Source organism: Bubalus bubalis, chromosome 18 (genome assembly GCF_019923935.1).
Source record: "Bubalus bubalis isolate 160015118507 breed Murrah chromosome 18, NDDB_SH_1, whole genome shotgun sequence".
NCBI classification, from domain to species: Eukaryota; Metazoa; Chordata; class Mammalia; order Artiodactyla; family Bovidae; genus Bubalus; species Bubalus bubalis.
Genome location: NC_059174.1, coordinates 65,145,775 through 65,171,621, shown reverse-complemented (window position 1 = coordinate 65,171,621; position 25,847 = coordinate 65,145,775). Strand labels below are relative to the sequence as shown.

General features: G+C 42.5%; 1 protein-coding gene across 1 annotated transcript in view; it reads left to right on the top strand.

Moving 5' to 3' along the window:
* The first annotated feature begins 250 nt into the window (after window positions 1-250).
* Window positions 251-25,847, top strand: part of LOC102413305 (zinc finger protein 501) — a 33,252-nt gene continuing 7,655 nt past the window's right edge. The window contains exons 1-3 of the mRNA XM_025270390.3: window positions 251-503; window positions 18,131-18,221; window positions 23,942-24,269. Of these exons, the coding sequence (XP_025126175.2) occupies window positions 24,237-24,269 (33 nt within the window). The 5' untranslated portion in view covers window positions 251-503; window positions 18,131-18,221; window positions 23,942-24,236. The remainder of the gene's footprint in view (window positions 504-18,130; window positions 18,222-23,941; window positions 24,270-25,847) is intronic.

Below are 25,847 nucleotides of genomic sequence, written 5' to 3'. Positions count from 1 at the left end.
GTCCTGAGATCTGCCCCTTTAAGAACGAACAAGAGGCTGCTAAGTCCTTGGATGGGTGAACTCCATTTCCCAGCGCCCCTCGGGTCTAAACTTGACAGGGTGCAAAGGGGTGGGGTGAATTACCCCCTAGCGTGAGAACTACATTGCCCAGAATACTCTGCTGAGCAGCCTTGCTGAGCCAATGAAGGCTCAGAACAGAGGCGTTTCCGTGCGTGTCTCCTAGCGAAGGGCGGGGCTTCCGGCGTCCTCCTCCGGGCGGTCATTTTGGCTGCTCGGGTGTGTTCGTCCGGATAGAAGTTCCGGAGCCGTGAGCCGGGGCCGACGGGACAGGACCGAGAAAGCGTCAGAGGAGTCCCGCTGCACAGAAGCGAGTCTGAGGTTCGGCCGCAGCACCGCGAGAGATGATTCGCACCAGGGCCGGTTTAAGACCCGCCGGCCCGCTCCCGGACCCACTCCGCCCAAAGGCCTGGATGGCTGCGGCCGCTCGGAGGGACCCGCCGCAGGTAAGCGCTTGTCCTCGGGCCCTCCCCGCCCTCACCCCACCAGACACTAACGCCCGGAGTGCCCTCATCCCTGCAGCCCAGCCCCCGGTGTCCGGGACGGTGAGGCGTTAGTACACGTGCTCTTGTTTCTGACAGTGGTTATGCATAAACTTAACATTTCAGTTTTCCAGTTTAATCTTACTATCTAGGGTGTGATTAGATGAGGGAGAGGGATACAGGCAGAGGAACCGGGATGTACCAAGGTCTGGAGCTGCGACTGAGCTCTGGGAATTCGGGAAATCTGGGCTCCGTTGTGCCCGGCGGGGAACAAAGTTTGAGGCGGAGTTACTCCTAGAATAGCAGGCTGAGGGCTCTGCATGTATTCTCAGGATTCTAAGAGCTGCGGGAAATTTTAAACCAAACTACGTTAGGTTTTCAAAAGTCTTCCAAAAGCTGTTTAACAGCCTTTGGATAACCAGACCGAGGAGGAGGATGAAGACGTTGGGGCACCAGGAGGTTGGATCTTTGTTCAAGCACACAGAGCTAGTAAGGTGAGACACTGAGGCACGTAAGTTAGGCATTCAGCCCAAGGGCCAGGCGTGCGCGCATAGCGGCCTGAACCCCGTGAAACCTGACATTGTAGTCATTCATCTGTAGCCTGTGTCTTAAAACATGACTGCAGAAACGTTTGCACGACCTGTATAGGTATGTGTAGTGTGTCCCAGACTGCTACTGTTCCTTCCCCAACCCACCCATATATTCTCTGCATTGTGGTGACCCGGGATTCTTTTCATACATTGCTTATTTATGGCTGTGCTGGGTCTTCTTGCTGCGCAGGCATTTCTCTAGCTGCCCTGAGTGGGGGCTACTCTTTCCGAGGTGTATGGGCTTTTTCATTGTGGTGATTTCTCTTGTGGAGCATGGGTTCGATAGCTGTGGTGCATTGTCTTAGTTACTCTCGCAGCTTGTGAATATTCCCAGACCGGGGATCGAACCTGTGTCCACTGCTCTTGCAGGCAGATTCTTATCCACTGCACCACCAGGGAAGTTCCTGCCGTGGAATTCTTTAAGGACCTAAACCTAGGGTCCCGAGTCTACCAAAGATTGTATAGAAGTGTTTCCATTTCTGGCACCTAATGTAAATGGATGTGGAAATGTTATCCAAGTACCACGATGTGAAAGTGCTTAGAGATAGAGCTGAGGTGGGATCATGAAAATATTTCCATTAGGTGGGAAGAATGAGCAAGAGAACAGAATTCAGTACTGGAACGGCTGCCTAAGAAGTTGGGTATCTGTCCTGGAGGTGATAGGAAGTTTGAATCAGAAGAGGAGGAATGACCTTGCCTCCATTTATAGGAGAAGGAAATGGAACCCACTTCAATGTTCTTGCCTGGAGAATCCCAGGGACAGGGCAGCCTGGTGGGCTGCGTCTATGGGGTCGCAGAGTTGGACACGACTGAAGCAACTTAGCAGCAGCAGCTCTGTTCATTCATTTATGTTGGGGGTGGGGTGGTGCTTCTCATTGCAGCGGCTTCTTGTGGCAGAGTGTGGGCTCCGGGGCGGGCGGGCTTCAGAGTGTGGGCTCTGGGGCGGGTGGGCTTCAGAGTGTGGGCTCTGGGGCGGGTGGGCTTCAGAGTGTGGGCTCCGGGGCGGGTGGGCTTCAGAGTGTGGGCTCCGGGGCGGGCGGGCTTCAGAGTGTGGGCTCTGGGGCGGGTGGGCTTCAGTAGTTGTGGTACATGGGCTCAATAGCTGTGCCTCTGGGCTTAGTTGTTCTGCAGCATGTGGAATCCTCCTGAATCAGGGATCGCACCCATGACTCCTGCACTGGCAGGTGGACTCTTTGACACAGCCTCCAGGGAAGCCCTTACCGACCTCTTAGCAGTCTCCGTATGGCTGCACAGTGAGAATAGATTGTGAGACTGAGGGAAGAGAAAGGAAAACCAGTGTGGAGGCTCCTACAGTAGTCCACTTGAGGGTTTATGGAACAGAGTGGTAGCTTAGAAGTGGCTGGATTCTGGATATGTTTTTATTATGAGTTAACTGGATTTTCCAATGCGGAAGGAAAGTGTCTTTTTCTGCATGGGTGGTTATAACAAAGTACCGTAAACTAGACAACTTATAAACACCAGGAGTTTTTTTTCTAGAGGCTGGAAGTCCAAGATCAGGGTGCCTGCATGGTCAGGTTCTGTGTCTGGTGAGGGCCTGCTTCCTGGTTCCTAGAAGCCATGTTCCGTGTCCTTATGTGGTGATGAGCAGAGAGGAGCAAGCTCTCCTGACTTTTATAAGGGTGACAGTCTCTCCCTTGTGGGGCCTATCTTCATGGTCTCATCTAATTTCCTCCCAAAGGTTCTCGCTCCTAATACCATAAAATTGGGAGGTTCTGTGTCAAGTATGAATTCTGGGGGGACATAAACCTTCACTCTCTAACAGAGAGTGAAACAGATAAATCTAGGTGGTTTTTTTTTTTTTTTTAACATATTTGTGTGATTGACTTACATTAGTTTCAGTTGTACAATATAATAACTAGATACTTACATACATTACAAAATGACAGGAAACATTCTGTTACTGTGTTATCATACAGAGTTACTACAGTATTATTGACTATATTCCCTACGCTGTACTCAGGGGTCCCCAGCCTGTGGGCTGCGGACTGCTACCTCTTGTCAGATCTGCAGCAGCATCAGATGAGAAATAAAGTGCACAATCAATGTAATGTGCCTCAGTCAGCCCAAAACCAGCCTCCCCTGGTCTGTGAAAAAGTGTCTTCCATGAAACCGGTCCCTGGTGCCAGAAAGGTGGGGGATCACTGCTTACATCCTTGACTTACTTATTTTATAGCTGGAAGTTTGTTTTGCAGTTACCCTGAGGCTTGTTTGTTTGTTTGTTTGCGTGTGATCTTTGTTGTGTCATGAAGGCTCGTTTGATGTGGCGCAAAGAGTCTAGTTGTGGTGCTCGGGCTTCGAAGCATGCAGGCTTCAATAGTTGCTGCTCGCAGGCTTAGTTGCTCTGCAGCGTGTAGCATTCTAGTTTCCCACCAAGGGATCGAACCCGAGTGCCTTGCACTGCCAGGCAGATTCTTAACCACTGGGCTGCCAGGGAAGTCCCTACCGTGAGGTTTTTATATATGTATATATATACATACATATAACATAAAAATATATATTTTATATGTTTTAAATTGCTGGGTTCTTCATGCCACATGTGTTTCCAGTGGCCTACATTTGCAGTCCCCACTTCTCATAATTGCTGGCTTTGATACCGTATTTGTGTGGGTGATTTCCTACTGGACTGTATGTGAGCTTTTACCAGTGAGCTTTCCCATTTGTAATTTTCTTGTTTCTAGTTGTGGCCTTTTCCTTCTAGAGAAGTTCCTTTGGCATATGTGCTAAAGCTGGTTTGGTGGTGCTGCATTCTCTTAGCTTTTGCTTGTCTGTAAAGCTTTTGACTTCTTGGTCGAATCTGAACGAGAGCCTTGCTGGGTAGAGTATTCTTGGTTGGAGGTTTTTAGCTTTTCTGCCTGGAAAATCAGCTGATAACCTTATGGGAATTCCTTTGTATATACTTACTGCTTTTCCTTTGTTGCTTTTTTTTTGTTCTGGGCACACTGAGCAGCTCTCGGGTCTTAGTTCCCTGACTACACATTAAACCCGGGTCACAGCTGAGAAAGCACAGAGTTCTAACCACTGGGCTGCCAGGGAATTCCCAAGTTCTGTATATTTTAGTGATGTATTTATGACTATACGTGGTGTCAAAATATGCAAAATTGTACATTAGACAGAGTACATTTTACAGTATATACTATAGAAAATTAAGACAAATCCCAGAGACTTTTATTATTTTAAATAGAGTTGTCATGAAAGGACTCTAATAAAAAGACATTAGGACTGGTGGTCTAGTGGTTAGGAATCCATCTTCAACGCAGGGGATGCAGCTTTGATCCCTGGTAAGGGAACTAAGATTCCGCATGCCCCAGGACACGAATGCCCACGCGCCGCAACCGGAGAGGCCTGCGTGCCGCAGTGAGCAGCCCACATACCTCAACTAAGGCCTGATGCAGCCACGTAAGTAAACCTGAAAGCCGAAAAAGATGTTAGACCCTTGGTCTAGTCAAGTGGCGAAGCTTCCGAGCTCCCAATGCCAGGGGCCTAGTCAGGGAACGTCAGGCAGATCACCTCACTAGTGCTGCCCAGGAAGTACCAGGCTGGCTGATCTAAGATTTGGTTTCTGGGGAGGCTGAAACTGAACTTAGGTAGTGTTGGTTTGTTGAGTAAAGCTCAGGTCAAGTGACTCCATTTTGGGCTAGTTGTCTCCTTTTTTTTTTTTTTTTTTTTAAACAATTCTTTAAATTTTTATTTTAGATTGAGGTATAATTGATTAAAAATGTTGTATTACTGTCAGGTGTACAGCAGAGTGGCTCAGTTATACATATATATGTATCCATTCTTCTTCAGATTCTTATCCCTTATATGTTGTTGCAATATTGAGTAGAGCTCTTGTGCTATACAGTAGGTCCTTGTTGGTTATCTGTTTTATTTATTGTGTGTGTGTGTGTGCTCAGTTGTGTCTGACTCTTTGTGACCCTATGGACTGTAGCCCACCAGGCTGCTCTGTCCATGGAATTTTCCAAGCAAGAATACTGGAGTGGGTTGCCATTCCCTTCTCTTTATTTATAGTAGTGGATATGTTAATCCCAAACTCCCAATTTATCTACCCACCACCTTTCCCCTTTGATAACCACGATCCTTTTCAAAGTCTAATCTGTTTCTATTTTGTAAATAAGTTTCTTTGTAAAGATTTGTATCATCTTTTTAAGATTCTGCATATTAGTGATATCATATGATATTTGTCTTGCTTCACGTAGTATGCTAATCTCTATTACTTCATTCTCCTTTATGGTTGAGTGATATTCTGTTATATACATGTATATGTCTGTGCGTCTGTGTGTGTGCGGCGTGTATGTGTGTGTATGTGGCACATCTTTATCCCTTCCTCTGTCGATGGACATTTAAGTTGCTTCTATGCTTGGCTGTTGTAAATAGTGCTGCAGTAAACATTGGGGCGTGTGGGTGCATGTATTTTTCTTGCTTGCTTTCTCTTCCTTCCTCCCTGCCGTCCTCCCTTCCTCTCTCCCCGGCTTGCAGGATTTCAGTTCCCTCCAGGAATTGAACCGGGCCCAGAGCAGTTAAGCCCAGACTCCTAACCACTAGGCCACTTAAGGAACTTTCTTAAGTGGCATGTATCTTTTCAAATTACAGTTTTCTCCTGTTAATATGTCCAGGAGTGGGTTTTTAAAACAACTTTAAGGAGAATACGTTTCGTGAAACAGAAGTAGTTTTCCCAAATTTACAATCTTTAGATTTGACAGCCACAATGTTAGGGCTGTTGGAGATATTTCATTTTTCTTGAACACAAGCCACAGTTCAATTTTAGATGGATGCAATATCATCTCCATGGTGTATCATAGCAGTTTGCAGCAGATGTTGTAATCTTATTTGTAACTGAAACTCTCCTTACACCACAACCACCAATTAGGGGAGTGGAATTGGATCCTACCCCAGTGACTGTAGGCACAGTTTCATGCGCTCGGCACTCACTGCCTGTGGCATATGCTGGCTTAGAGAGAAGCTTTTCAAAATCACTGGCTAGGGTCTCAGATAGGTTCTCTGCTCTTTAGAGATGTGAAGTCTTGGGTTGATCATCACTGCTCTAAGATGTCACTGTTCCCATTGGCTAAAAAGATTCCACATGGAGATTTCCTTTTTGGCCTTACCACCTTCACTTAGCTGAGGAACATTCAGAAAATCTAGGACATCTTCCCCTGAACTGTCTTAGTAATTATAAATATTTCAGTACTTGGAGGTAAGAGAGCTCACATCTGTCATTTAAAACTTCCAAAACCCCGTTCACCTGAACTCCTGTGCACATGTTGTCCCTGGACCAGCAGCTTTTCCATTTCCTGTTGTTTTCCTCTCCAGATTGCAGTTCTTGGCTCAGTCTCTTTATTAAACTTTCAGCAGGGCCAGCAAATCTTAACTGTTACTTGATTAAGTTCCCCAGTATGACTCCCTTTTCTGTTGATATTCAGCTCCTGCCACCCACAGAAAGAGCAGAGCTCACCATGTGAAAACAGTTTCTGCTTCCTAACCTAAAACAAATCAGTTTAACTCAAATGCCAGCTAAGAGCCATGCCCTCATGTCTCAATTTGTCTGCAGAATGGTTCTTGATCAAATCTCATGACTGGTGATCTGTTACTGCTCTCTCTTTCAGTCTCTTTTTGAACTAACTTTATAGACACTTATTCCTTCTAAAAATAGTTTTTCCTCTCTTAGTGATCCAGTGCATTTCTTGTTCTACTGTTTCTGTCATCTTTTACAGCTGAACTTTTGTTTTATTTATTTTTAATATTTAATTTATTTTTCTGTGTCTGGTCTTAGTTTTGGCATGAAAACTCTCAGTTCCAACACGTGGTATCCAGTTTCCAGATCAGGATTGAACCCGGACTGCCTACATTGGAAGCGTGTAGTCTTAGCCACTGGGCCACCCAGAAAGCCCTAGAACTGAACTCTAAAAGAGCATTGTTTTTTTCTCTCTCCTGATTACATCGACAATATAGCTCTACTTTTTCAAGTTTCGTGTATTAGCCTCACAGCTCCATTGTCACTGACAAAGTCCTAAATCCAATGGTAACTTTAGGATTTTGTTTAAATTTCCTCTCAGAAGCTTTTGCCACAGTTGACATTTTTATTCTTGTTTACCATGCTAGATCTTCATTGCTGCGGGCTTTCTCTAGTTGCAGTTCACGGACTTCTTGTTGCAGTGGCTTCTCTCTCTCTTTTTTTTTTTTTTTTTTTTTTTGCAGTCAATAAGAAATTTACTTGTTTTAAAAAAATCCAAATGCTGGCATTGTCTAGAAAAATTTAACAGGTTTATTTATAATTGTTGAACTGCTGAAACTTGTTCACTGAAACATTTTGACTTTCATTAATGGCTTTATGTCCCCGCATTTATATTAAAAATTCACACACAAAAGACAATGGAAAAACTGCCAATACCTGATTTCTGTCCCCTATTTTCCACTTGCAATCATATATTGAGGTACCTTTTGACCCCATGGGGGGAAAAATATCTAACATTCAGAACTACTAATAACAGGAAGAAGAGAATTTTTTTTTTTTTTAAAGAATGAAATGTTTCCCATCATAGTGGATTCTTAAGCACGTTCTCCACGTATGCAGCGTGCTAGCTGGATGTCTTTTGGCATAATTGTTACACGTTGGATAGCACACAGGTTGGTGTCTTCAAAAAGCCCAACCAGATGGGCCTCACTTGCCTCCCGCAAAGCACCAATAGCTGTACTCTGGAAGCGCAGATCTGTTTTGAGTCCTGAGCAATTTCCCGCAGCAGACGCTGGAAGGGACGTTTGCGAATCAGAAGTTCAGTGGACTCCTGATAACGTCTAATTTCACGGAGTGCCACAGCACCAGGCCTGTACGATGAGGTTTCTTCACCCCTCCAGTAGAGGCCGCACTCTTCCAAGCGGCTTTTGTAGCGAGTTGCTTCCTCGGTGCTTTACCACCTGTCAATTTGCGGTCAGTCTGCTTTGTACGAGCCATGGTATAGAGACCTCCTTACTTACCCTCCTTCTCCTTCGGCTGGAGCTCGGCGAGCTAGAGGCGGCACTGGCGTTGGGGAGGGATGGCGGGCGCGGCGGCGGCTGCGAACACCAGTGGCTTCTCTTGTTGTGGTGCACAGGCTTAGTTGTTCCATGGCATGTGCGATCTTCCCAGACCAGGGGTCGAACCAGTGTCCCCTCCATTGCAAGATGGATTCTTAACCACTGGACCACCAGGGAAGTCCCATGCCTGCATGCATGCATATATTTAAGTAATAATGCTTTACTGAGGTGCTATTCACATGACCTGGAAATACCATGACAGGTATTTGGGGTACATGTATCCTTTAGAACAATGATTTTCTCCAGGTACATGCCCAGGAGTGGGATTGCTGGAGCATATTGTAAGGAACCTCCATACTGTTTCCCAAAGTGGCTGTACCAATCTTATCAGGTTGGCAAAAAGTTCATTGGGGTTTTGCTGTAATATCTTACAGAAAACCCAGACAGACTTTTTGGCTAATATATACATTCCCACCAACAGTGTAGGAGGCTTCAGTAAGTCAGACCTGATGGTAATACAAGTGAAAACTTGGTGAGAACTATGAAATAATCCACATAGTTGGGTCTTCTCTTCCCTACTTTGCACCTCTACTGGCACGACTGACTATTTCTCTGTCTTACCTCTCCTGAGGTTGAAGGGATTTAGTATTTTTAACTTTGCTAAGGAAAACTGATGAACTGTAAAATAATATTGGGGCTTCCCAGGTAGCTCAGTGGGTTAAGAATCTGCCTGCAGTGCAGGAGACACAGGAGGTGCAGGTTCGATCCATGGGTCCGGAAGATCCCCCGGAGGAGAGCATGGCAACCCACTCCAGTATTCTTGCCTGGAGAATCTCGTGGACAGAGGAGCCTGCCCAGCTACAGTCCATAGGGTCCCAAAGAGTCGCACACGACTGAAGTAGTTAACTGAGCACAGTATGGTATATTAGGAGAATCCAATGTACTGGTATCAGAACATGACAGGTTTTGAGCTATGATACACTTCAGAATAAAAGGGTAGTATATAGCAAATGGAAAACAAGCTCAAAATGTTTGATTATTAATATAAAAATTTTGTAAGTAAGATTCAGTTCAGTTGCTCAGTCGTGTCCAACTCTTTGCGACCCCATGAATTGCAGCACGGCAGGCCTCCCTGTCCATCACCAACTCCCGGAGTTCACTCAAACTCACGTCCATCGAGTCAGTGATGCCATCCAACCATCTCATCCTCTGTCGTCCCCTTCTCCTCCTGCCCCCAATCCCTCCCAGCATCAGAGTCTTTTCCAATGAGTCAACTCTTCGAATGAGGTGGCCAAGGTATTGGAGTTTCAGCTTCAGCATCAGTCCTTCCAAAGAACACCCAGGACTCATCTCCTTTAGAATGTACTGGTTGGATCTCCTTGCAGTCCAAGGACTCTCAAGAGTCTTCTCCAACACCACAGTTCAAAAGCATCCATTCTTCGGCGCTCAGCTTTCTTCACAGTCCAACTCTCACATCCATACATGACCACTGGAAGAGTCATATCCTTGACTAGACGGACCTTTGTTGGCAAAGTAATGTCTCTGCTTTTCAATATGCTATCTAGGTTGGTCATAACTTTTCTTCCAAGGAGTAAGCGTCTTTTAATTTCACGGCTGCAATCACCATCTGCAGTGATTTTGGAGCCCCCAAAAATAAAGTCTGACACTGTTTCCACTGTTTCCCCATCTATTTCCCATGAAGTGATGGGACCAGATGCCATGATCTTTGTTTTCTGAATGTTGAGCTTTAAGCCAATTTTTTCACTCTCCACTTTCTCTTTCATCAAGAGGCTTTTGAGTTCCTCTTCACTTTCTGCCATAAAGGTGGTGTCATCTGCATATCTGAGGTTATTGATATTTTTCCCGGCAATCTTGATTCCAGCTTGTGCTTCTTCCAGCCCAGTGTTTCTCATGATGTACTCTGCATATAAGTGAAATAAGCAGGGTGACAATATACAGCCTTGATGTATTCCTTTTCCTATTTGGAACCAGTCTGTTGGTTCCATGTCCAGTTCTAACAGTTGCTCCCTGACCTGCATACAGGTTTCTCAAGAGGCAGGTCAGGTGGTCTGGTATTCCCATCTCTTTCAGAATTTTCCACAGTTTATTGTGATCTACACAGTCAAAGGCTTTGGCATAGTCAATAAAGCAGAAATACATGTTTTTCTGGAACTCTCTTGCTTTTTCCATGATCCAGCGGATGTTGGCAATTTGATTTCTGGTTCCTCTGCCTTTTCTAAAACCAGCTTGAACATTTCGGTTCAGAGTTCACATATTGCTGAAGCCTGGCTTGGAGAATTTTGAGCATTACTTTACTAGCGTGTGAGATGAGTGCAATACAGAATCTTAAAAAATCCTGGAAAAGTGGACACGGTAATAGGAAAAAAGAAAAAAACACACAAGAAGTCATCATTTAGCAACAAATGAACTAACTCACAGCCAAAATCATTTCATTTATAATCCTGCTCTATTTCCCTCAGCAATTGCTTATCTTAAGGCAAACTCCAAAACCCATATCACTATATCTATAAAAGTTCAAATAAGGGAATTCCCTGGTGGGCCGGGAGTTAGGACTCCGTGATTTCACTGCTGAGGGTGTGGGTTCAGTTCCTAGTCAGGGAGCTAAGATCCTACAAGCCATGAGATATGGCCAAAAAGAAAAAAACATGTAAGTGTCTGTAATAGGCTAGGACTTTTTTTTTGTTTGTTTAATTGTAGTATCTTTATCATGCTGCTGCTGCTGCTAAGTCACTTCAGTCGTGTCCGACTCTGTGCGACCCCAGAGACGGCAGCCTACCAGGCTTCTCTGTCCCTGGGATTCTCCAGGCAAGAACACTGTAGTGGGTTGCCATTTCCTTCTCCAATGCAGCAGAGTGAAAAGTGAAAGTGAAGTCGCTCAGTCATGTCCGACTCTTCGCGATCCCTCCTCTGTCTGTGGGATTTTCCAGGCAAGAGTACTGGAGTGGGGTGCCGCTGCCTTCTCTAATCTTTATTATATGTAACTATAAACAGTTTCTCCATATTATGCAATACCAAACAGTATTCAAATTTTCATGGGTATTTTATTTTTAATATTTATGTTATTTCTCTATTTAATTTTGGCTGTGACAGGCCTTAGTTGCAGCGTGCAGGCTGTTCACAGACTTTTCTTTAGTTGTGGTGCAAGGGCTCAGTAGATGCAGCGCTTGGGCTTACTTCCCCTGTGGCATGTGGGTTCTTAGTTTCCTCAAACCTAGGTTCCCTGTTTGGGAAGGTAGTCTTTTTCTTTTCTTTTTTTTTTTTTTGAAAGAAGGCATATTTTAACTACTGGACTGCCAGGGAAGTCTCTAGTTTTTTTTTTTTTTTTTTTTTAAATATTTATTTATTTGGCTTCACTGGGTCTTGTGGCATGTAGGATCTAGTTCCTTGACTAGGGATTGAACCTGAGGCTCAAGCAGGGAAGTCCTGCCAATGATGATTCTTGCCTGTACCATCAATATAGGTGATGGTTCTACCCTCCCATTTCCTTTATTAAGTGGAATGTGTTTTTTACAAATAAGAAAGTTATGGGAGTAGAAGTTCAGATAGAAAAAGATACAAAAATATCTTGTTTTATTTCTCCTTTCACAGTGTGATGATTCAGTTCTTTGCCTTTTTCCAAAATGAGGTTTTGGGTTTTTTTTTTTTCATAGTAGTAGTAGTAATAAATGTAAAGGAGTTTTACAGGTTTTTACTTTGTAGATACAGTTGACCCTTAAACTGCAGGAGATATGCATGTCAATCCCCTACACAATCACAAATTTGCGTATAACTCTTGATTCTCCCAAACGTAATTACTAATAGTCTACTGTTGACCAGCATATATATTCTATTTTATAGGTATTTTATACTTACAGGTAGAGAAAGGAAAATGCTCCTGAGAAAATCATAAGGAAAAGAAAATACATTTATAGTATTGTACCATATTTATGCATAGCCACCAGGCACATGAAGAGATGCTCAACATTGTTAATTAGAGAAACGCAAGTCAAAGCCGCAGTGACATCACTTCACAGCTGTCAGACGGCTGCCATCAAAAATACCACAAGTAACAAGGGTGTGAAAGCAGAGAGAGCCCTCCTACACTGTTAGCGGGGATGTAAATTGGTACAGCCACTGTGAATAGGAATATGGAGGTTCCTTAAAACTAAAACTAGAACTACCATCAGATCAGATCAGATCAGTCACTCAGTCGTGTCCGACTCTTTGTGACCCCATGAATCGCAGCACGCCAGGCCTCCCTGTCCATCACCAACTCCCGGAGTTCACTGAGACTCACGTCCATCGAGACAGTGATGCCATCCAGACATCTCATCCTCTGTCGTCCCCTTCTCCTGCCCTCAATCCCTCCCAGCATCAGGGTCTTTTCCAATGAGTCAACTCTTCGCATGAGGTGGCCAAAGTACTGGAGTTTCAGCTTTAGCATCATTCCTTCCAAAGAAATCCCAGGGCTGATCTCCTTCAAAATGGGCTGGTTGGATCTCCTTGCAGTCCAAGGGACTCTCAAGAGTCTTCTTCAACACCACAGTTCAAAAGCATCAATTCTTCGGCGCTCAGCCTTCTTCACAGTCCAACTCTCACATCCATACATGACCAAAGGAAAAACCATAGCCTTGACTAGACGAACCTTTGTTGGCAAAGTAATGTCTCTGCTTTTGAATATGCTATCTAGGTTGGTCATCATCCTTCCAAGGAGTAAGTGTCTTTTAATTTCATGGCTGCAATCACCATCTGCAGTGATTATATGCAGTGATATATATGCATATATATATATATGAAAAATAAAGTCTGACACTGTTTCCACTGTTTCCCATTTATTTCCCATGAAGGGATGGGACCAGATGCCATGATCTTCATTTTCTGAATGTTGAACTTTAAGCCAGCTTTTTCACTCTCCATTTTCACTGTCATCAAGAGGCTTTTGAGTTCCTTTTCACTTTCTGCCATAAGGGTGGTGTCATCTGCATATCTGAGGTTATTGATATTTCTCCTGGCAATCTTGATTCCAGCTTATGCTTCTTCCAGCCCAGCGTTTCTCATGATGTACTCTGCATATAAGTTAAATAAGCAGGGTGACAATATACAGCCTTGACGAACTCCTTTTCTTATTTGGAACCAGTCTGTTGTTCCATACCCAGTTCTAACTGTTGCTTCCTGACCTGCATACAGATTTCTGAAGAGGCAGGTCAGGTGGTCTGGTACTCCCATCTCTTTCAGAATTTTCCACAGTTGATTGTTATCCACACAGTCAAAGGCTTAGGATTCAGCATTTCCACCGCTGGGTATTTATTTAAAAAAAAAAAAAAAAAAAACCCATTGATTTGAAAAGATACATGCACCCCAATGTTCATAGCAGCATTATTTACAATAGCCAAGAAATATATGGGAGGAACCTATGATGATCAACAGATGAATGAATAAAGATGTGGGATATCTATCTATAAATGCATATATCTTTTATATATTTATTATATATACTGTGTGCATATATTTAATGGAATAAAATACTACGCAGCCATCAAAGGAATGAAATTTTTCCATATGCAACGTGGGTGGACTTGGAGGGTATTATGTTAGTGAAATAATTCAAAGAGAAAGACAAATACTGTATGATGTCACTTTTATGTGGAATCTAAACAAAACAAACTGGTGACAATAACAAAAAGAAACAGATTCACAATATCGAGAACAAACTAGTGGCTACTAGCGAGGAAAAGGGGTTTGATAGAAGTAGCATATTAGAGGTACAAACTACTAGGTGTAAAATAAGCTACAAGCATATACTGTACACAAAGAGTATAGCTGATATGTTGTAACTTTAAATCAAGTGTGAACTTTAAAAAGTGGCGATCTCTGTTGTACACCTGAAACTTATATAATGTTGTAAATCAACTCTACCTTAATTAAAAATAAGATAATGTGAAAAAATTCATATTTACACATATTCATGTGTTAATAATGAAGCAGCAATATGATTGGTCCATGGTAGCCTAGCTTATACGCTAATGAATGGTTGGTTATAAGAGTTTTTACTGATTTTCATGTTTTATTCATGGTTATCCTTAAATAAAGGGTGAGCATGTACAAATTAAAACATAGGATTTAAAAATGGTAATAGATTTCTGGTTTAATTAATAAGATTTGCTGCAATGGATTTGAGATTTTTTGTCAAAATATGTTAAAATGAATTAAGCTTAATTAGAACTTTTTAGTTTGATATTGTTTTATTGTCATCATGACCAGTTTTACCTCATTAACATTTTAATTTATGGCTGCATTGGCTAACAGAGATGTATTCCTTCATGTGATCATTTATTCAGAAAACATTTTATCATGATATCCTATTTAAATAGTTACTTTGCTTATGTTGTGGTTGCTAGTTTTTGTTGCGGACCATTCCAGTTCAAGAATGGGAACTATTTATAAAGACATGGCAACTCCTAACATTGAAAATGTCTGAATTGCCCTTTTTTGTAGCAGGTATTATGACCAAAGGGCTTATTCTGTTTTCTTCATTTCATTTTCTTTTTTAAATTTATTTGTAATTAGAGGATAATTGCTTTACAATATTGTGTTCATTTCTGCCATACATGAACGTGGATCAGCCAGCTTCTGACTTTTTAAATTTTTTCATTTCTCAAAAAATGTTTCTGTATGGTACCAATTCTTCTTCCACTGTTTGTGTTTGCTCTAGTTTCAGTGCCCATATCATATAAGTCTCCATCTTATAAAAGAAGTCAAAAGCAGTCTTGAATAATCAGAACCCTTCGCTGGATTGTCTAAGGTCAATTTGTTTTCTGGCACTGGAGCATCGACGTCACCTTCCTCTAGCACGGGGTCAGAAGCACGCATCTCCATCAAGTTGTCTTCTGTTCATTCCTCTGGTATGGGGTCAGTTAGCTCTTGAATTTCTCCAAGATCCATATCGTGAAACCCTGCACCTTCCCACCTGCTCCCCTCCCCCGGCCACCATACATACAGTTTCTTTCATGATTTTCTTGACTGCCTTTGTTTTAAATCCTATGAAGTCATCTGGACATATTTTTCTCCAGTAGGAATTTATTGTTTCAGACTTTATAGCTTTCACAGCTTTTTCTATAACAAGAGCATCTTAAGTAGTATAATCCTTCCTGACTTCTGTGGTGATTTCTTGATCAGAATTCTCATCCATCGTAGCACTGATAATTTTTCCATAGAGTGCTGTATGTAATGGGCCTTACAAGAACTGTAAAAGGCAGTGCCTTACTTGCAAGATACTGATTTCAGAGACAAAGCAGCAATGGAACCAATTCAGAAAAATGGTTCTTTTTGTCTAGGTCTTCTTGTATAACCAAAGACTGGTGTTTATCTTTTCCCAGGGGTTAGCAGCTTTGTAATCAGGGGAGTCGTGATTATCAACCAGACTGCATTTGTACAACATGGTCAGAGGGTTTGGCGTAGTCGATAAAGCAGAGGTGGATGTTTTTCTGGAACTCTTTTGTTTTTTCTGTGATCCAACAGATGTTGGCAATTTGATCTTTGGTTCCTCTACCTTTTCTAAATCCAGCTTGAACATCAGGAAGTTCTCATTTCATGTACCGTTGAAGCCTGGCTTGGAGAATTTTGAGCATTACTTTGCTAGCGTGTGAGCTAAGTGCAATTGTGCAGTAGTTTGAACATTCTATGGCATTAACTTTCTTTGGGATTGGCATGAAAACTGACCTTTTCCAGTCCTGTGGCCGCTGCTGAATTTTCTAAATTTGCTGGCATATTGAATACGGCACTTTCACAGTATCATCTTTTAGGATTTGAAATAGCTCAACTGGAATTCTATCAGCTCTACTAGCTTTGTTCATACTGATGCTGCCTCAGGCCCACTTGACTTTGCATTCCAGGATGTCTGGCTCTAGGTGAGTGATCACACCATCATGATTATCTGGGTCATGAAGATCTTTTCTGTCCAATTCTTCTGTGTTTTCTTGCCACCTCTTAATATCTTCTGCTTCTGTTAGGTCCATACCATTTCTGTCCTTTATTGTGCCCATCTTTGCTGAAATGTTCCCTTGGTATCTCTAATTTTCTTGAGAGATCTCTAGTCTCTCCCATTCTGTTGTTTTCCTCTGTTGCTTTGCATTGATCGCTGAGGAAGGCTTTCTTATCTTCCCTTGCTATTCTTTGGAACTCTGCATTCAGTTGCATATATCTTTCCTCTCCTCCTTTGCCTTTTGCTTCTCTTCTTTTCTCAGCTATTTGTAAGGCCTCGTCAGACAACCATTTTGCCTTTTTGCATTTCTTTTTCTTGGAGATGGTCTTGATCACTGCCTCCTATACAGTGTCACGAACCTCCGTCCATAGTTCTTCAGGTACTCCATCTATCAGATCTAATCCCTTGAATCTATTTGTCACTTCCACTGTATAATCGTAAGGGATTTTATTTAGGTCATACGTGAATGGTCTAGTGGTTTTCCCTACTGTCTTCGATTTAAGTCTGAATTTGGCAATAAGGAGTTCATGATCTGAGCCACAGTCAGCTCCCGGTCTTGTTTTTGCCGACTGTATAGAGTTTCTCCATCTTCTCCTGCAAAGAATATAATCAATCTGATTTTGGTATTGACCATCTGGTGATGTCCCTGTGTAGAATCTTATCTTGTGTTGTTGGAAGAGGGTGTTCGCGATGACCAGTGCGTTCTCTTGGCAAAACTCTGTTAGCCTTTGCCCTGCTTCATTTTATACTCCAAGGCCAAACTTGTCTGTTACTCCATGTATCCCTTGACTTCCTACTTTTGTATTCCAGTCCCCTATGATGAAAAGGACATATTTTTTTGGTGGGTGGTAGAATTAGCCTATCCTTTTCTGCCTTAAATCCTGGTGCTCACTTCTCCTCTTTACTAATAAATGGTCTTTGTAGTATTGCTATATGATATTCTTAAATATATAGTAAGAATGTACATATTTTTACTGTTGATATTCTGAATATGATATTCTTACTTGTAAGAGTAAGTAAGAATATGTATTAGATATTCTTATTAAGATATCTATCTTAAGATATTCTGAATATGGCATTCTTTTTCTGGAATGTAAATTATGATCTGAAGGCTCAGCAGTAGAGAAAATTTATTGATCTTGTCCACAACTACCTAATGCTTATTATGAGGATGCAGCATGATTTATTTAGTCTCTCAGTGATAGATACCAGGTTGATTATTCTTTGTTACTATGAAACAGTCTATACCAAATAGCTTTGTTATTACAAAAGATTGCTCTTATTATTAAATTAAAGTGATTTGTTATGTGACCAAGTTAATTTTCTGGTATTAGAATTACCCACTATCTTTGTCACCGGATTCCTCTGATTCAAATAAAAGCAGTCTCTAACATACTTTCTAAATTGATGGAGTAGTTTGTACTAACATTAATTTGGCTATTATCTTCACTCAGACTGGGTTGGGATCCTTGGAAATTCCTCACTCTTTATAACTTTGTAATTCCAATTTGGGCATGAGATGAGACGTCTTTGGATCACTTGGTCTTTGCTAACAAGTTGGTCCTTTCTCTAAAGGGATCATGTGATGGCAGCTTTTGGATTGAAGGAAGCTGGATGTAAACACATTTTCTATTTACATAGAAAGAATATGGGACTTTCTCCCAGCATGACTTGCCTCCTGAGTAGTTTCTAGGCCATTAAGCTTTGTATGCACACCTCTTTGGGATCAAAGTCTTAGCTCCATCCACTGAGTACTCTGACTTCTCCTGTTTCCTAGACTGGATCCTGAAACTCCTGGTATAGATTGACATTCCTGTTAGCGTGGTGAGGAGCAAAAACAGAAATATGGGGTGTGGGTATGTATGTATATCTTCCTGGGACTTTCCAGATAGACTGAGAGGAAGTATTGTCAGTGTCTGTGATATTGATGTAGTGTGTTTGGACCTTGTCGTCTGGGCTAATGCCTCCATTGTCTTTGTTCTTTACAGGTACAAGCAGTAAGTCCAATACATTCTCAGCAGTAGACTTCCTTCTGGACCTGCCTATGAAGTCAGAGCCACATGTACCATCCTGATCCTGGTAAGTATGTTTGGCTTTTTTTTACTTATTCACTTCTATCTTTGTCCTTTGGATGACTGGTTGTAAATCCAGGCCACTGGCAGATGAAAACCTTTCTTGTGTCTTTATGTTTCTGAACATTTTGTCACTTTGTGCTGATTAGCAGTGCCGTTGTGTCTATGTTCTGCTTTGTCTTCTGGGTAGGGAGAACATCTTTTTCCAAAGATGTGGGCTCAGAAAGTTCCCCCTACGATATTCAGTCATGTATTTAATAAACTTTCCTTTTATGTTTATAATCTCGTGAACTATTCCAGTTAATCTGTTGGGAATTTTACATTCGCTATTGAATAACAGTTGAAGCCATTCAGTAGTTGTAGGCTACACAAGAATCTGTTGCAGGAAGGGAGACCCTTTCCATGGCCTAAGAGTGGGCTCTTGTCTGACACTCAGAAATGAATTGTCTGAGGAGACACATGAGCAGGAGACTTTATTGGGAAGGGGCGTCCTGACTGAGAGCAGGAGGGCAAGGAAACCCAGGGGGACTGCTCTGCCACGTGGCTCACAGTCTCAGGTGTTCTGGTGATGGGGTTACCTTCTGGTGTGGCTCCTGCCAGTCACCTCACCTGGCCCATAGCCTGACTCGGGGGCCTTCCTGGTGACGCGAGCATCTCTCAGCTGAGATGGGTTCCAGTGAGAAGGTCTTTGGAGGGTTGGTCATCTCCTCCCTCTTTTGCCCTTCCCTTAGTCTCCCAGTTAGTTTTCGGGTTAGTTTTGTCCTGCAGTACATGTTCTTTTTTGAGACTTTCTCTTGTGAGACAACTCAGGCAAGCGCGCCTGGCCAAGGCGGGTGGATTTGGTCAACAGTTCCCTAGCAAAAACTGTTTTGTAAATAATTATTCAGAGATGTTGCTCTGAAGTTAAATAACGTACGACTTTTTCAGATTTGGGGAGTTTGATGGTTGAAATCCAATGCCGCTTTGAATTTTTTTTAATAACCCCAGTTTTCTAATCATTAAGGAAAGAGCCCTGAATCTACTGCACCATCTTTTTTTGGTAATTGGAGGGTGATTGCTTTACAGTGTCATGATAGTTTCTGCTGTACAACAAAGTGAATCCGCCATACGAATACATACATCCCCCCACCCCCCGGTCATCATGGAGCACCGAGCTGAGCTCTCTGTGGTGTGTCACAGGTTTCCAGTAGCTCTCTGTTTTATACATGTAGTGTATTTATGTCAAATGTAATCTCCCAATTCATCCGCTCTCTCCCCTTCCCCTCCCCTCATGTCCATTTGTCCATTCTCTGTGTCTGCATCTCTTATTTGTGCCCTGGCAGTAGGAGAAGGCAATGCCACCCCACTCCAGTACACTTGCCTGGAAAATCCCATGGATGGAGGAGCCTGGTGGGCTGCAGTCCATGGGGTCGCTAAGAATCGGACACGACTGAGTGACTTCACTTTCACTTTTCACTTTCATGCATTGGAGAAGGAAATGGCAACCCACTCCAGTGTTCTTGCCTGGAGAATCCCAGGGACGGGGGAGCCTGGTGGGCTGCTGTCTATGGGGTCGCACAGAGTTGGATATGACTGAAGCGACTTAGCAGCAGCAGCAGTAGGTTCACCTGTACCATTTTTCTAGATTCCACATGCTTATGATGATTGTCTTTCCTTTTCTGACTTCACTCAGCAGACTGTAGGTCCACCTACATCTCTACAGGTGACCCAGTTTTGTTCCTTTTTATGGCTGAGTACTCTATTGTGTGCGTATTTTCCTTCTCCAATACACATAACACCTTTATCCATTCATCTGTTGATGGACATCTATAGGTTGTTTCCATGTCCTGAATATTGTAAATAGTGCTTCAATGAACGTTATCTTACACACACACACATATATATGTATATATCTTTATATATATATATACACACACACACACATATATATGTATATATCTTTATATATATATATACACACACACACACACACACATATATATCTTTTTGAATTAAGGTTTTTTTCAGAGCATATGCCCAGGATTGCTTGGTCATAATGGTAGTTCTATTTTTAGTTTTTCAAGGAACCTCCATACTGTTCTCCATTGTGACTGTATCAATTTGCACTCCCACTAACAGTGCAGGAGGGCTCCCTTTTCTTCACATTCTCTCCAGCACTTACTGTTTGAGGATTTCTTGATGGAGGCCTTTGTGATTGATGTGAGGTGATACCTCATTGTAGTTTTGATTTTCATTTCACTAATAATTAGTGATGTGGAGGATTTTTCCATGTGCCTCTTGGCCATCTGTATGTCTTCTTTCAAGAAATGTCTATTTAGTTCTGCCCATTTGTTTGACTTTTGATATTGAGCTGCATGAGCTGCATATATATTTCGGTTTGTTTTAACTTTTTATTTCTTCATGTGGGGTCCTAGTTGCAGCACATGGACTCTTCATTGCATCATGCTGATCTTTTGTTGTGGCACGTGGGCTTAGTGGTTGTGGCACTGGGCTTAGTTGCTCTGCAGCATGTGGGGTCTTAGTTCCCCGACTGAGGATTGAACCCACGTCCCCTCCATTGCAAGGCAGATTCTTAACCACTGGCCCATCAGGGAAGTCCCTATTTGTGTATTTTGGAGACTAGTCCTTTGCTGCTTTGTTTGCAAGTATTTTATCCCGTTCTGAGGGATATCTTGTTTGTGGTTTCCTTTACTGTGGAAAAGCTTGTAAATTTAATTAGGTCCCATTTATTTATTTTTATTTTTATTTTCATTACTGTGTGAGGTGCTTCAAAAAAGGTCTTGCTGTGATTTATGTCAAAGAGTGTTTTCCCTAAGTTTTCCTCTAAGAGTCTTTTAGAAGCTAGTATTACATTTTAGGTCTTTAATCCATTTTAAATTTATTTTTGAGTATCGTGTTAGGTAGTGTTTTTCTTGTTTTTTTTTTTAAAAGGTAGTGGTTTAATTTCATTCTGTCCAGTTTTCCCGGCCCTACTTATAGAAGAGACTTCTTTTCTCCGGTATATGTTCTTGCCCCATAGACTAGATGACCCACAGATGTGTGGGTTTATCACTGGGCTTTCTGTCATGTACCATTGATCTGTATTTCTTTTTGTTCCAGTGCCATAGTGTCTTGGTTACTATAGCTTCGTAATACAGTCTGAGGGCGGGGAGCCTGATTCTTACAGCTCCATTTTTCTTTGTAGTTTGCTGTAGCTCTTGGGAGTCTTTTTGCTTTCCATACAAATGGTAAATTTTTTGGTACTAATTTTGTGAAAAATGCTGGAGGTCATGTGATAGGGATTGCATTGAATCTGTGGATTGCTTTGTGTACTTTAGTAATTTTCACAATATTGACTCTTCTCATTCCAAGAACTTGATGTATCTCTCCATCTCTTTGTGTCATCTTTGATTTCTTTCATCAGTATTTTATAGATTTCTGAGTATAGGTCTTTTATCTCCTTAGGTATGTTTATTTCTAGGTATTTTATTCTTTTTCTTCCTATGGTAAATGAGGTTATTTCCTTAATTTTTCTTTCTGCTCTTTTGTTGTTAGTGCATAGGAATGCAAGAGCTTTCTGCGCATTAATTTTGTATCCTGCAACTTTAAGATTTGTTGATTAGCTCTAGTAGTTTTCTGGTTTCATCTGTAGGATTTTCTGTGTCTAGTACATCGTTTGTAAACAATGACACTTTTACTTCCTCTTTTCCAATTAGTATTTCTTTTATTTTTCTTTTTTTGAGTGTGTGTCTAGGACTTCCAAGTCTATGCTGAGTAGTAGTGGTGAGAGTGGACATCATTATCTTGTTCCTACTCTTAGCAGAAGTGCTTTCAGCTTTTCACCATTGAAAATGATGTTTGCTGTGGGTTTGCTTTATACAGCCTTTATTATGTTGAGGTAGATTCCTTTTGTGCCTATTTTCTGGAAAGGGTTTCTTTTAAACCATGACTGGGTGTTGAATTTTGTTAGAATCTTTTTCTGCATCTACTGAGATGATCATCTGATTTTTAATTTATTAATATAGTGTATACATTGATTGATGTGTGTATATTTTTCAATTGCATCCCAGTTTTTCCTTGCATCCCTGGGATAAATCCCACTCAGTCAAGCTGTATGATCCTTTTAATGTGTTGTTGGGTTCTGTTTGCTCATATTTTGTTGAAGATTTTTGCATTTATGTTCATCAATGACATTGGTCTATAATTTTTTATATGTGGCATTCTTTTCTGGTTTTGGTATCAGAGTGATGACTTTCATAGGCCAAGTTTGGGCATATTCCCCTCTCTGCAGTTTTTGTTAAGAGTTTGATAGAATTTACCTGTGAAGCCACCCGATCCTGGACTTTGTTTGTTGGAAGATTTTTAATTTTACCTTATATTGAATTACATGTGGTTTGATCTGTTCATACTCTCTAATTCTTTCTGGTTCAATCTTGGAAAGTTATACCTTTCCAAGAATTCATCCATTTCTTCATGCTGTCCATTTTATCCTCATAGAGTTGCTTGCAGTAGTTTTTATGATCCTTTGTATTCCTACAGTGTCAGTTTTAATTTCTCTTTTTTCATGTCAAATTTTATTGATTTGAGTCCGCTCCCCCCACCACCTCTTTTATTTTTTTGGTAAATCTGGCTAAAGGTTTATCAATTTTGTTTATCTTCTCAGACAATCAACTTTTAGTTTTATTGATCTTTGCTGTTGTTTTCTTCGTTGCTATTTCACACATTTCTGCCTTGGTCTTTATGATTTCTTTTTTTAATTTTAAAAAATCTTTGGCTGTACTGGGTCTTTGTTGCTGCATGAACTTTTTCTATAGTTGTGGCAAGCAGGGGCTACTCTCTAGTTGCAGTGTGTGGGCTTCTCATTGCTGTGGTTTCTTCTGTTGTGCAGCGTGAGCTCTAGGCATGCAGGCTTCAGTAGTTGCAGCACGTGGGCTCAGTAGTTGTGGCTTGCAGGCTCCTGAGCATACAGGCTCAGGAGTTGTGGAACACAGGCTTTGTTGCTCTGTAGCATGTGGGGTCTTCCCGTGTCTTTTGAATTGGCAGGCAGATTCTTTACCACTGAGCCACCTGGGAAGCCCCTAAAATTTTTTTTTGTACTAACTTGAGGGGGACTGTTCTTTCTCTAGTCACTTTAGGTGTAAGGTTTGGCAGTTTTGAGATATTTCTTCTTGTTTTTTGAAGCGAGGTTGAATCACTGAGACAGCATTACCACTTATTAAAAAGGCAGACAGAACTTCCCTGGTGGCACAGTGGGTAAGAATCCACCTGCCAGTGCATGGGATGTAAGTTCAGTCTGTGCTTCAGGAGGATCCCACACGCTGTTAGAGCCCTAAGCCCATGCACAGCAACACGAGAAGCCACTGCAATGAGAAACCCGTGCAGAGCAACTAGAGAGTAGTCCCCACTCTCTGCAACTAGGGAAAGCCCATACACAACAACAAAGACCTACACGAGCAAAACTAAAAAGTAATTAAAAAAATAAATTCAGTTAGTAGCTAAAATACTGTTGTTGTTTAGTCACTAAGTCATGTCTGACTCATTTGTGACCTCATGGACTGTAGCCCACCAAGCTTCTCTGTCTGTGGGATTTCCCAGGCAAGAAAGCCATTTCGTTCTCCAGGAGATCTTCCCAACCTAGGGATCGAGCTCACATCTTCTGTATCTCTTGCACTACGGGCAGAGTCTATACATGCAGGCAGAGGAGTTTTAATTCACTGCTTAAATCACTGTTTTATTTATTTAATTCAGTGTTTTATTCACTGCTGTGAGAACCACAGTGCCCAGAGGACCCCGAGCCAACAAAGGCACATCAGCGTGGAACCAATGAAGGTCCAGGAGAGGGGCATTTCTGTGTGTACCATCGTGTTGGGACAGGACTTCCAGCATCCTCCTAGTGGCGATCTGTTTCCTACTCAGTGGTTCCAGAGCACTGGGTCTGTTCCAAGGTGACCCAGACTGAGAAGGAGACGTGAGCAAGAAAAATCATTGCGCCTGCTTCACAGAGACAGATCTGAAGCACTAGGCTGCTCCACCTCGGAGTCCGATGGCGGCAGCGAAATTGAGGGACCCGCATCAGGTAACCCTCGTCCTCTGGGCCCTCACTCCAGCAGACACTAAAGCCCAGAGTGGGGGGCACCTGCTCACATACCTGCAGCCCTGGGATCCAGGATGTTGAGGTGGTCATAGGTCAGGCCCTGTGTCTGACAGACAGTGATGGCGTGTGGGAGAGGGTGCCGCAAGTATAGCGGCTTGGAGGTTGGACTGAGCTGGGAGCATTCAGGAAACCTGTTTCTTTAGGGAACAGTGAATTAAAATTAAATGGCACCTGGATTGGCAGGCTCAGGGGTTATTTCTTCATTCTGAAATCCCTGGGGACTATTGGAGAATTTCAACAAAGGAGAAACATGAAGTTTCCCAGCAGGTTCTTTAGATGAAAAACAAGCTTAAGAGGGTTGATAACAGTGAAGTACAGGGAGACTGAGTCCTGTGGCTGAGGACTGAAACTCCCAGGGTTTAGGCAGCTGGAGGGCTCTCTGCTCCAGAGTGAGTAGAGCAGAGCCCATGAAGCTCCACCCTGTTGCCTGCCTCCACTTCGTCTACCTTGTTGTTCCCACAACAGCTGAAGCACTTTTGGAATCTTCACAGTAAGGGGAGGGTTCCCAGGGCTCACTGACTGCAGCCCTATCCATGTGGTGTCAGGGCCCTGGAGAAACATCAGGACAAGGCTGGAGGTTACTATATAGAAGTGTTCCTAATTCCAGAGATCAGTAAACTGAAGTGGTCACGGGCATACCTACCAGTATGTCCAAGATGCTTGAAGGTGAAGCCAGCCTGGCAGTATTCAGGGAAATGTCAGTCTTCTGATGAGAACAGAGCAGGGAGGTAGGACTCAGACCTGGAATATGGGTGTTGATTTTGGAGGTGGTAGGAATAAGGGGAGATTTTGACCATAAAATCTTTGGAGGTGACCTTTCCTTACCCTGCCCAGCATGTTCCATTTTAGGTGGGAGGGTGAGAGGAGGCTGCCACACTAGTTCAGGTGGGATGTGTGTAAGACACAATTGTGGAGGTGAAGTTGTTGGATCTTTCTTCACTTGCTGAATCATGTCTGACTCTTTGCAACCCCATGACTGCAGCACACGGTGTCTCCCTGTCCTTCACTGTCTCCTGGAGCTTGCTCAAACTCATGTCCATGGAGTCGGTGATGCTGTCCAACCATCTCTTCTCTGTCACCCTCTTCTGTTGCCTTTCCCAGCCTCGGGGTCTTTTCTAATGAGTTGACTCTTCACAGAAGAGGCCAAAGTGTTGGAGCTTCAGCTTCAGCATCAGTCCTTCCATTGAATATTCAGGGCTGATTTCCTGGTTTCTTCAAACCAGGGATGGACTGGTTTGATCTCCTTGCAGTCCAAGGGACTCTTGAGTCTTCTCCAACACCAAAGTTTGAAAGCATCAATTCTTTGGCACTCGGCCTTCTTTATGGTCCAGTTCTCAAATGACTACTGGAAAAACCATAGCTTTAGCTCTGTCTGTTGGCAAACTGATGTCTCTCCTTTTACATATACTGCCTAGGTTTTTCATAGTTTTTCATAGCTCTTCTTCCAAGGAGGAAGCAAGCATCTTTTGATTTCATGCCTGCAGTCACTGTCTGCATTGA